Source organism: Lissotriton helveticus, chromosome 11 (assembly GCF_964261635.1).
Source record: "Lissotriton helveticus chromosome 11, aLisHel1.1, whole genome shotgun sequence".
In the NCBI taxonomy this organism is placed as follows: Eukaryota; Metazoa; Chordata; class Amphibia; order Caudata; family Salamandridae; genus Lissotriton; species Lissotriton helveticus.
In genome coordinates, this window is record NC_136072.1 from 251870635 (window position 1) to 251884166 (window position 13532).

The 13532-nt window shown below is 42.6% G+C and overlaps 1 protein-coding gene across 1 annotated transcript in view; it reads right to left on the minus strand.

Annotated features, from left to right (window-relative positions):
* Positions 1 to 10813, minus strand: part of LOC144790774 (uncharacterized) — a 297756-nt gene extending 286943 nt beyond the window's left edge. The window contains exon 1 of the mRNA XM_078665469.1: positions 10691 to 10813. Within this exon, the coding sequence (XP_078521595.1) occupies positions 10691 to 10813 (123 nt within the window). The remainder of the gene's footprint in view (positions 1 to 10690) is intronic.
* Between the last annotated feature and the right edge of the window lie 2719 nt (positions 10814 to 13532).

Genomic DNA, 13532 nt, shown 5'->3' on the forward strand with positions numbered 1-13532 from the left:
GCTCCTGCTCTTGGTGCTGCAGGTGTCTCACCGCTGTATGGAGGCTCGCGGCCACTGTGAGATGCTGTCAGCTGACTTTTTCCCTGCTTTCCTCCAGCTAATTGACAGGCTATTCCCCCGCTTAGAGCAGTCCTGCTGGTAAAACTCAAGGCTCCCACTGCTGTGGCAGCCCCCCCCCCCCACTTGGCTCCTGGTTAGGTTCTGTTTCAGGTCGCTTGCTGGAGGTGTCTTTTAGGGTGCATGTTGCAGGCTTGGTGTGGCTTTTTCAGTTTTGGTACGGCTAAAGAGGGGCTACACGCCGCAGGGGGGGACTTGCGGACGGGCAAGGCAACTGGCACATGACAGCAGCGGCAACCAGCAGGACAACCAGGAACCGGGAGTTGAGAGCCGTCACAGATCCACAGCTTCTCACGCCAAACACCCACAACAGTCCTGATCCTCAGCCTCAGCTAACAAAAACTGTCCAAAAAACGTCCAAGCGCCTCACCTCACGCTGCTATCACTGATCTTACCCAGCCGGTTCCTCTCCTGCCTTGTGGCTCCTTTATGGCTGGGCTGGTCTAGGCTCAACTTCACAGGTCCATAGCCCCGTAGCCACCGCTGCGGTCCACCAAGGCAGGAAGCGTTCGTGCGTTCGTGCGGTGGGCGGGCGGGCAAAGCCGTCGAGTGCTGAAAGCAGCTAAACATTTGCCGCTAACCTTTTGATGCACCCTCCGTGCAATCACTCGCTTCTCGCTGTCAGCTGCTGCCCGTGCGGTCCACTGCTAATTGCCGACTACTGACTGCTCCACTCCGAGCTCCAAGCAAAACCAGAACTGGACAAATAGGTTTCAATTCCATTCAATAGTAGGCCAACCCCCTAGACCTCTCTTTAACATCCCAGTAGCAAACAGATGTGGGCCCCTTGAGGAAGTGGATTGACTCGCACTGCAAGGTGGTCACGCACTCAGCTCCGGGATTTGGGGGGCCAAGAGGGAACCAGGGGTGAGCATTAGTGGGCTGTAGACTCAGAATATCCTCAGTAGCAATGGAGATGAACCAGGGGACCAACAACTTGAATCCCAATGGGGAGCCTCAGAATATGACAAAATTGGTGTAGATTTGCATAATAACCCACCTCTAACTTCTCCGGACTTTTTAACTTCTAGTTCAGCTCGGAGTACCCCTCTATTGGAAGTTGTCGAAGTAGTCCCAATGGCCCAGCCAGAGATCATTCAAAGCCCTAGCCCTAACAGTCATAATGCACATGGTGGTAATCTTATCCCCGGCCATAAACCGAGGGTTTTATCATGGAACATCGCTGGAATAAAAAGTTAACTGCACTTGGGACAATTTTTAGGCAACCATGATGTGTGTATGTTTCAGGAGACATGGGCAAGGGAGGACATAGTGAGGGGGGGTTATGTAACTTTCAATGTGCTAGCTACGACAGGGGGAAGAGGTAGACCCTCAGGGGTTTATGCACTTGGGTTGCTACTCACTTGGATTGTACCATTGAGCAGTTGAACACCCCATTCGCCGACATCCAGTGAATTGTACTCTCCTTTTTCACCAGGATTAAATTAGTCATGATTCATTAACATTTATTCCCGTCCGGTAAGCATCGCACAGGAAACCCCGACCATAGATCTATTAAACACATTTATTGAATCAGCACCCTTCAATGCAAAACTGATTATAGGGGGAGATTTCAATTGTTAATATGAGCCCCTCGCTGCCTCTATTGAGGCTCCCCCTAGCGTCCCCCTTGCAATGAGTATTGTCTTGGCTAATGCCTAATCCTCAAATTCCACTGGTAAAGGCCTGGACCCCCCTGGTACTCCAGATAAATGCAGTAACACTAATACCCATTCCCTGAGGGTATGCAACGGCCGTACCAAGTCAGACTAGCCAGGGGAGGGAAGCTAACCTTTAATAGAACAGGGCAATCCTCTCTGTTGGATTATATTCTAGTGGAAACAAGCATATGGCAGGGAGTAGTCGACTTCGCTGTCATGCCGAGACTTGACAGTGATCACAACGCACTGATACTGGAGTTGGAGCCTCCAGAATTCTACATTCCGACAGCCAATGGTACCCCTGTAGGTATCAATTTAACACTTGCTGACAATAGAAGGAAAATAAGATGGGGAACACTCAAGCAGTCATCAATGCGGCTGCATTATATTCTCTAACTATTTCGCCCTTTATGGAAATGGAGGAGGCTGCCATGTCACTTAACTCTCCTCAAACCATCTTTATTGAGATAGTATCAAGTTAGCTAGGAAGAACTGGGAGCTTGAAAGATGGGATGCCATTAAAACAGCACTTTCTAATAGGGACATGAAGATGTTCTGGTCACTAGTGAGTACAGAAAGTAGTATAGAGAACTCAGCCTTAGAGCAAAATATTGGTGCAGCCGTATGGAAGTATCACTTCCAAGCTCTGTATTCCACAGAGGAAGCCACAGAACCCAAAGATGAAACATCTTTAGCAATCCCAGGGAGTTTCCTTGAAGGACCCAAGGGTTTACTTTAACAGAAGTTTTAAATGCAATCAGGCAGCTTCCCCTTGGAAAGGCCCCCGGACTAGACAAGATCACTGGGGACTTTTTTCGGGAGGAACCAAACATTTTGGGACCCTATCTTTGGGCAATATTTAATGCTATTCTGAATGGCATGAAGATCCCGGACACCTGGTTAGGGGCTGAAATGTTCCCAGTTTTTAAGAAGGGTTTACCTCTCCTGCCCACCAACTATAGGCCGATCAGCCTGATTGACGTCACCCAGAAATTGTTCGCTAGGATTCTCCTCGCGCGTCTCCACTCTTGGATGGAAGAGCGTGAAATTCTGAGTGTGTATCAAGCTGGTTTTCGGAAGAATATCTCCACTATCGACCAAATCTTCAGGCTCCAATTATTATATTGGAAGACAGTGTCAATACAGGGTGGCAGCCTTTATTTGATATTCGTTGATCTTAAATCGGCCTTTGATTTGGTCCCCCAAACCAAACTGTGGGAGGTTCTTGAACAATTAGGTATCCCGCCTCACCTGTTGTCATTGATCATGCGACTGCATGCAGGTAATTTTACCCAAGTAAGGTACGCGAAATCCGGGGGAACTGACCCTCGGCTTCCCTGTCAACAGAGCAGTAAGGCAGGTGTGTGTGCTGGCCCCTACTCTGTTTTGTCTCTTTATCAATGCTTTCGTGGCTCAATTAACTGAGGTAGTGGACAACGACGCTCCAAAGATGGTGTATGGTAAGGTGCCAGCAATTATGTTTGCAGATGACATCTTGTTGTTATCTAAGTCCCCTATGGGCATCCAAAGGATCCTGGACAGTTTCCTTTATTTTGTAAAAACAGGGGGCTGGAGATTAACACATCAAAGACCAAATATATGGTCCTTAACCCAGCCAAAACATCTTGTCCAAACCCCTCCTTAAATGGCACCCTCTTAGAGAGGATGACTGTCTTTGACTACCTTGGTGTCACGTTGTCCGAAACCTTTCAATGGGGCCCGCAACTACACAAAACAAGCTTGAGGCTAGCGCAGATAGTTGGGGGAATAGCTAAAACCTTTAGGAACTCCTTATACAAACCTCCTGGCCCCGTGGCTGAGATATACAAAGTACAAGTTAGGAGTGCTGTAATGTATGGGGCGGAACTATGGGGTCACCGTCCCTCTGAGGGGATGGCCAAAATAACAAATCAATTCATGAGAAAGCTCTTGGACCTACCTTCAAGCACTCCTCTCATCCCCCTACACCTGGATCTAGGAATTAGACCTACTGCGGAGGAGACTGAGCTGAGACCGTTGACCTTTTGGCGTAGACAGCTGAATTAGCGGTCTACCAGTCTGAACTTAAGGGGATATTGAGACTCCCGGGGGCGGGAAAATTACCATGGTTTGCATATATAAAAGACGTATTCCTAAGACTAGGCATACCTAACCTATGGAGCAACTCTGAGGAAGTGTCCCTGATAATTCCATGACTAGAACTAGTAAGAGCCTATAGATCGCTCAGACTAGCTAATATACAGGCGAACACTAAACTTGGGCACCTAACGGCTGGCTTCCTTAATATTAAAGCTCAGTACCTCCTTGAACCTTTTCTGGATGATATACAACCTTCTATGGCAATGAAGCTATATATCAAGTTTAGAATAGGGACCCTGCCGGTTCATGCATTCATGAACAAATGGTCAAAAGCTCCTTCCCTTGGGTGTCCTGCTTGCAATAGCCCTGACAAGTACGACATTCATGTTCTTTTCTTTTGCCCTGGCTAAAAAATAGCCAGACAGTGTTGGCTCATACCACTTTGTAGAAATCTGGGCTGCAGGCAGTGTTCAGAGGCATATAGAATACTGAGATCTGACACTCACCCCCACACAGTTTTTGCCATGTCCCGATTCCTCAATTCTATGTGGAATAGGCGTAGGATCTTGTTAAATTCACCACAGCAACCATAAATATTTATCGTTGTACTTTGTCTCATTTTAACCTTTTTAACATTTTTTTAACTTGCTTTTAATTATCTGTATTCTCAGTTGTTGTAATGATACTGGTTAAACTAAAAATGCATTGTGGCTATCTTTTATAATCTGTTGTTGATGAATTTTTAATATTGCTCAAATTTAGCTATGTATGTATTTGTATCATCTTCTTTTTATGGTCCACAATGACCAAAATAAAGTTTGTTGAATGGAATGGAAAATTATTTTTCCAGATGTTTTACAATCCAGTTAGACAAAATTATGAGATGTTTTTGTAGTATTCACATTTTGAAAATTGTGGGCGGAACAAAACTTATGTTTGAAACTCATGCTAGAAAACATTAAAGACCTGATCATGTTATATGTGGAGTTGAAAAAATGTGTTGCATTAACTAAAAAGTATAAATGTTTGGCAGAATGTACACCTTACCTTGAATTGTTCCTTGATCCTCACAAGAGGAACCGTATCCTGTGTTGGGAGTTGAGAATTAATACAGAGAGGCAAATTGAGAGGTTTTTGAAATTAGTGCAGTTCACTAATGGATTATGTACTGGTGCGTTAAAATGTAATTTTTCTAATGAACATGTACGATTACATTGTATTTGTTTATTAGAACTATGACACATAAATCTTCGTCCCTGGTATTTAGGTCTCGCCTGAGCCAGTGCACATGCGCTGCCCTGCAAGGCTTCTAGTAAGGACTTTTAACTCCGAGCAGACGCTCTTGCTTGTGCTTTTTTTTCCCCTCACACGTTATTGGCCTTTGCATGCGTCTTTCTAAGAAAGACAGCACGCAATTGGCCAAAGGCGGGTGCATGTCCCGCCTTCTCTCTCCCCAGGCCTAGGGAGCTCAGGAGCGAGCAGCAGCGCAGCCGGGTGCCAGAAGCATACCTGACATTCATGGCAGTGCGCGTGCACCGCACTTGTTTAGACTTGTGGAACATTACGCCTTAATTTACCTGCAGGCCCCTAGAATTCAGTTGCTTTTTGGGGACAACTGATGTTAAAACCTGTTCTCTATGCCAGTGGCTTGGTTAGTGTAGCAGGCCGTCACATCAGCTATCACGTCATCCTGCTGCTACGTGACATTCCAAGGTTTCCTGGCTCAGCAAACCATTGCGCCATACCATGTAGACCCTCGAGTGAGGGGAGATTGGATTCTTGCTTACGACCCTTCGGCGGGTGTGGACTAATGTATATTCCGCGACGTCCCCCAAGCAACTGTAAACAAGAGGCTTCTTAATTAATTTTTTGTGGTGTGATTTAAAGAAGGATTTTTTTTAAGTCGTGCAAGCCGGAACAGGTTTTTTATTTGTAACTTTGAATCAGGAATGGTTTCCCTATGTGCGCATAGCATAAAAGTTTTCTTAAAGACCAGAACTCGAGGACTAAACTAGAACATGTGTAGTGAGTGTTTTTGTTTTAGTCAATAGTGACAGCAGTTTAAGGACTGCAACCAAAAGTCAATTTAAGATACAACCACTACTAGCAATCGTGACACCTGCTCTTGGCATCAGGCCTGGACCACTAACTTGGGAAATCCTGTGAGAACCCATTGACTGGCGCTGCTTTCAAGGGCGGATGGCGGAAGCATCTTCGCCCATCCAGACCAGGAAGCAGCTTAGAATCCACTCGATTTTCTTAGAGGCACACAGGGCACAAGCCCTAAAACACGCATTTGCAATGCAATAGGTCTCGCATTTACGCAACTTTGAGCTATTGAAATTGCCTTTTACTTTTGTTTTCGTATTTAAAACATATATAAAAGGCATTATCATTTACAATGCCAATAGCTTAAACTTGCGTGAATGTGAGACCGGTTGCATTGCAAATGATTGTTATTTTATGGTAAAAGGTCATATGCACGCACACTAAAATAGATGGGATGAATGTTTACCTTGCATGTTGCATTTGTGTTTTGAAAAATGTTATGCCACTTAAAGACAGTGAATTTTAAATAATTATTATAGACATGTACAATGGTACATTTAAGCTATTGTTGAACTTTTTTGTGGCTTTGCTAAGTAAAACAATACAATATATTAGTTCACTTTCTCTAGGGGGATCCCTGCTGCTTTAGATCGTAGATATCAGGGCTTGAGCCCAGATTTTCTCAGTATTATTACCTTGGACAATACAGTATTGTTAAGTTACCCACAGAAAATCCCACACATAAGCAAGTGCATAGATTGTCTTAACTATTCTACAAGACTTCGATCACTGGGCACAGTGTTTTCGTACTTATTTGGGAGGGGGGTTACAATATTTAGTTCAACCTCAGTATCATCCTATTGAAACTGCCTTTTATTTTTGTTTTCGTATTTAAAACATATATAAAAGGCATTGTCATTTACAATGCCAATAGCTTAAACTTGCGTGAATGTGAGACCGGCTGCATTGCAAATGATTGTTATTTTATGGTAAAAGGTCAAATGCACGCACACTGATGGGATGAATGTTTACCTTGCATGTTGCATTTGCGTTTTGAAAAATATTATGCCACTTAAAGACAGTGAATTTTAAATAATTATTATAGACATGTACAATGGTACATTTAAGCTATTGTTGAACTTTTTTGTGGCTTTGCTAAGTAAAACAATACAATATATTAGTTCACTTTCTCTAGGGGGATCCCTGCTGCTTTAGATCGTAGATATCAGGGCTTGAGCCCAGATTTTCTCAGTGTTATCACCTTGGACAATACAGTATTGTTAAGTTACCCACAGAAAATCCCACACATAAGCAAGTGCATAGATTGTCTTAACTATTCTACAAGACTTCGATCACTGGGCACAGTGTTTTCGTACTTATTAGGGAGGGGGGTTACAATATTTAGTTCAACCTCAGTATCATCCTTAGCTCAATGATTCCAGCTCTGCCGATCCACCCTTTCTAATCCCCAAAAAGTCAATAATTTGTTTGACCCTGTTATTACACCTGTCTCTCAAACATTCATTGTATTAGCATCTCCACATATGTGGACACTGATCATCCCTTAAATTGTTGCCAATAGCATAGATCACTGGGGAAATTCAGCCACAAAGGCAAAAATGTCAGAGAAGCCTGCAACATAGGTTGCTAGTGACTGTTCTTATAGCAGTCGCATGCTCATCCCACCATTTATGCAGATCTGGCCAGCGATCATACAGACAAGGAATGCAGGCTCCAACTTGTAATCATTAGGACAAGGCTGGCTGCATCAATGCTTCAACCAGTCGGAAAACAGAGAGCTGGGAGACCACACCAGTGGTAGAAGCATGCAATGCTAACGAGAGATAACATTAACAATTATACTTTCACTTTCATAGAACCTGAAAAACAAGACAACTTTCCTCAGCCATTTTATGGTAGTTCAAACCTCTACCATTGCCTCGCTGTGACCCACCCTTCAGGCCTGCTTCAGGGCGTTTTACTCACTATATACAGCTTAAGTAAAGTTAAATGACTGTAAACTACAGGATTGAAAGAAATCTCAGCAGTTGGAACTTGAACCCACTTAGTTGTCTAACTGTCTAGAAAAAGGTGGACATCAAATAATGTTCATCGAACTATTTTCATCTTGATACATTTGGGAAAATGTACAATAGCATATATCATGCACAGATAGTTGTCATTGCTGTGATTTCTGAAGGCACTTGTTCAAATTATGAAGATTGCTTTGCAGCTGGTTTCAAAATTTAAAGGTGTATTAAATTTGTGATTTTTTTCAGAAATTATATGTATCATGTGAAATACATTTTACTAGTACACCAAGAAACTTTTCTCTAGGAGTATCCCTGACACAAAAAAAGCCACTGTGAGGCAGGGTACTGATTCGAGGAGAAAATGGCTCGCTTGAGGAGAAAATGTTTCTCTGGACACATTTTTTCAACTTGAACATGAATCACGCAGAACAAAAACATGCGAGATCTCCCTTCACTCAAAAATGTCTACTTTTCACAATAATATAAATTCGGGTATTATGCAACATCACAGTGGTGTAATAGAAATGTTCCCAGTCCTATCATACCGTGGGAATTTATAGCTATCCTCTTGAACTGTTCTCTGGGCCCTATATGGTAACTTGCCTATACTGTAATACATCTGTCTAACAGTAGCACTCCAGTCCAAAGTTGTTCCTAAAATTGGGCTGCTTCATTGTGCCTTAAGAGACAACATCACAGGAGAGTTACTGCTCAGGGTGCCTTTAGAAAACTGCACAATGAAAGAATAACATACTGTTTGTTTAAAATGAGAACACAATCATCTAATGTAAGCCACATGTCTTGTTAAGATTATACAGCTCTGATTGGAATTGTAAGGCCTTGCCAAGACCGTACCTTGAGTTATTTACACCACAACAGCACTGAGGTTATGGCAGTCTTCAAATAGGCGCCGGACATATTTTGGAAAATACATAAAACCAGAGGTATAGATCAAACAGACAGGGGTGAGTCATAGCTGTGTACAGATAGAGGTTACTTTACAAAAATATTTCAGACAGAGGAAAACCTGGTCAACAATAACTGTTTGTTAAAGTTAATACATGCACATGCTTGAACAACAGCGATAACGAGCATGTTCGTTTACAGAGTACCTTGTGAGACTTTTATTTTATGTAAGGTTTAAAGTCCACCATTTGGATTGTTATTTCGTGAATTGATTGTTTTCTCTGTTGAGGAGTGAGAATATTTATGTCCTGATATTAAGAAAATTGCATTTTATTGTGGCCTCTTTCCATTATGTTGAATTACAAAAAAAACTACTCATCACACTGTGGGCAGAGAATTTGTTTTTGTTTTCAGGAAAAATAAAAGCCTTGTGTAGTATTGCACCAAATTCACAAATTCAAATTTTGAGTCACTTTGCTATGCTAGGTCCCCCTTCTACACTTGAAAAACAGTTTAGAGTGGATTGGACTTATTTTAAGTGGAGTTCAACATTGAAATCTTGATTTTCTTTGTTTAATCAGACGAAAACGCAGATTGTTTTTCATGTTCAGATGAATGTCATATATCAGCGTCATAACTCGTTTCATGAACTGCAGTCTCATCTTTACAAAGTAGCTTTATTTCCCTGTCGCCATCTTCGATATGGGAGTGCAGCGCCAGGGAAATAAATCACGTTGTCGTCAACATAAACACGCATTTACAAGTTTGCACCATTGGGCGCTGAAGACGAATTGCATAATATTGCAAATGTATCTGCGGCGTTTCACTGGACCATACAACTGGGAGCCAGACCGATCAATCACAGGGCATAGGTTTTCATATTCATAACTGCAGCTGGAAAGCCTCGTTTGCCACAAATGCACGCCTTATTTCACAGGCTTCTGGTGCGCACAACTGTGTTAGCCCTCTTGCTTATTTTATTTTTCTTTGGTTTTTTTGGGGTGTCTTCGTGTTATATCTTAACGTGTGTTTAAAGATTTCAATATAAAGTAAATATTGTAAAGTTTTTTAAAGCTCTCAGTTAAGTCATATTTTTACACTAACGCTACAAAACCTATATACCTAACTTCCCATATGTTGTTCCTTGCCTAGCGGCCTGGAGTAACCGACACGGGGCGCTATACAAAAACTCGGATGAATATTAATTTGAATAAATAAACAAATAAAACGCTGGCGCATGAACTTATTTTTTTTTTATGCAAAGTTGGCCTTCACTTCTTTTTTGGGCAAACTCAAAATATCAGATAATTGAATTCCACAAAGCTGCGAATTATGCACAGTTCCAACGGTTTACTGCAAAAAAAGGAAGGGACGACGGTGCGCCACTACAATGGCTTCGCAGCACCTTTAAAGAAACGGAAATCTCTCATTCAGTAATAAGCTATTCCATTGTATGGGGGAAAGTCGCTGATTACATTTCCGGAAACTGTGCTGAATAATTTCACAGGGCTCTTTTAGGAAGGATTAGCCCGGCTTTTCGGAGCAAAAGGACGGAGTTTTTTGTTCGAATTCTGATGTTATGTGATAATTACCAGATGCAAAGGCCGCCCGAATTAGTATGCAGCTCTGGCCGGGGCATTATGCAGGTGCTGTTGTCGTCGCCCATTCATTGTTTGATAAAGGAAGGAGGTAGGTAAAAGGACTTACACGACACATTTTGTGGGAGCCCAGAGGACGGGGGCAAGGGCATGAATGACGCCTTTATACCTTTGCCTGACAGGTCAGGCACCAATGGGCTGACTTACGACCTTTTCAAGGCCGAACAATGGCGGACAACTCACTCACCTTGTTCGCGTTATGGATTTTAGGCCCAGTCTGAAAGGAGGACAACGGCGGCCGCGAGCACCGACAACCGACGCTAACGACTGAGGAGCGCCGTGACGTAATCGGGAGCACGTGTGTGCGCATGCGTTGGCGCGCGCGCTTGCTCGCTTTGCTTTTCCTTGCACAGGCTGCATTTTGAGAACTTATATTATATAAATAAACACAAATAGTTATACTTCCTAATGAAGGCCTGTCTTTGGATCTTTTTTGCCTGTAAAAGGCACATCATCTTTCAGAGTTCCAGAAAGCAGTTTATCCAAAATAAACCTCACACGGGTAGCATCAGGCATGAGAGGTCATGGCAGCATTTTTCAACACTATTGATTATTTTGGGAGCCGTGTTTGATCAAATGTGCATAGCAGTGGTTTCCTTTCACCTAGTCTTGATTGCTTGGACAGCAGCTTAAAAACAATGGGGGAATTAACACCTGCCTTCATTCCCTGTGCTATCCAGCGCATGTAGTAATGTCACATGCCATTTCTGCACTAAGTGGGGTGTGTTTACCTCAGGTGTAGTGGTCGGTGTCTCTCATTACACAGCAATAAGAGAATATATGCTTCTTGCGCAAGACGTCTGAGGAAGGGATGGTGATGCTAAAATGTGCACACTACTGAGAAGCATTGTTTGTTTTATTTAATCAAAAATAGACTTTTGGCATGTTTGCATTTTTTAATAGAGTCGTTCCCGTTAGGAGTGTGTGAAAGAAAGTCCTCTTTTACAAGGTAGCAGAGACGTCTCATCAGAAACGTACTTGGAGGTTTTGCATGTTGTACATGTTTGTGCTCATACATGAGTTGTATTTATATAGCGCTCGCCCCCACTGTCGAGGCACTGTTATTTGCAATCCATTTTGCGAGATTCGTTTGCATTGAAGCTGCTTTGTGCTATTAGCGTGACCTGCAGCAAAGCGCTATATGCTGCCTGAATCCACTAGTTGCGCTTCTTGGCGCTGGAGAACCCTTCCACGCCAGGCCCCTGCCCGCGAGAGGTGCTTTGGCTGTAAAGCGATCAATGCCAATGAAATCAATCCACGCTCCGCCGGGACTGGCCTCAGCGCCACAATACCCCCGATGAGGATATCAGCAACTCTCCAATGACCACGCGCTAAATTATTTTACTTTTCACGGTCGAGGGGGCTTTTTTCCCGGTGTAAATAAAGCGCTTCACATATTAAGTCCGAACACTAATCTCTGGCTTTTTGAACATAATGTGGGGAATGCGCCGCACTACTTCGCACCTGCAGCCTGAATAGAGCGGATCTGTGAAGGGGGCACACGCTCGGTTCCTTTGTCTTCCAAAGGAGTTGTCTGAATAAGTCAAGCCCCTTGAATGCCTACACTCGCTTTCTCCTCGTCCTTTGATCACGAAAAATGTCTTCTAATTTGTCCTTTTTTCATTGTAACAAAGTTCTCGAGCCTCGCTCTTTATTTTTAGTTCTCGAGCCGTATATTTGTAAAAGAACAAAAATGAATAGAAAACAATAGTTCTTCCCAGCCAGGGTGCGGCGTAGACCAAGATAGCTTTGTTGTCCAGAAGTGTGACGGTTTGTGTGTTCGCTGATTCTGCAGGTTTTTTCATTATTGGATCTTTCACATTTTTGACAACTTTATTAAGATTAAGTTGCCACTTTTAGGACTTGAACTCGGTCCTCTGTTTTACTTTTTCAGTTCCCTTCTACTAATAGGACGTTCCGCTTTTGTAAACACAAACGCACTCTACATATACATTGTTTGGACATGCACAGACACTTGGAGAGAGACATAAACACATTACACACATTTAAATATTGTGTGTGTGGTAAATAGATAGATAGACAGACAGACAGCCGTGTAGATAGATAGATAGATAGATAGATAGATAGATAGATAGATAGATAGATAGATAGATAGATAGATAGATAGATAGATAGATAGATAGGCACCGCGCGCACACACACACACACACTTACACTATTCTGCCCAAACTTTGTGAAAAGTTTGGAGATTAGGAAGGCTCGTCAACATTGAGTTATTGGAATCAAATAACTAGGTTATTATTGCCTGGCGACCTCATCCCGATCTGAAGAGTAACACACACGGATCAGTGCATGTATATATGTTACGCTCTATATGAGGAGATGGGTGGATATTGTTGACAAACAAGGACTGGCGCATATGTATATATTTTCACAGGCAAGGCAGTAGATATTTCTGACACCGACAGATGAAACATGAAGAGATGGCCACTGATCCTACGTTTTATAAACAAATCTTGTCAAAAAAGTGCATGGGTTGCCCGATTGTTGATATGTATATGAGCGAGTGGAGACAAAGCCACAAAACAAACATGTTAGTGTACAAAATAAGCGTTTGCTGCCCTATGAATACCTGACAAGTGAAGAGCTGTGCACAATCATACAATAGTGTAAGAAATTATAACACAACGTAACATAACCAGCCAAAATTCAGTAACATAGCACAACACCAAATAGCATCATAAACATACGTGGCAAGAAACGTGCAGTCTTTTATCACAGTCTACTGAATAAGAAAACATAAGACATCAAAATATCACATAGCTTACAAACCCCAACATAGCATGAACAGCAGCACATTAAATGACCTAACGTCATATATGAGGACATGGGCGTGACGTAAGCATCATCAAAAAACGTAACGTGAACTTAGCCTAACATGACCTAAGACGCCATAACTATGCGTTTAGACTTCCTTTGGATGAGTGTGGGTTCTTCACATAATAACTAGTTTTCAGTATTTGAATTAAGAAAGAGAGTTAATATGACTGTATTACAAAGCCGTTCAC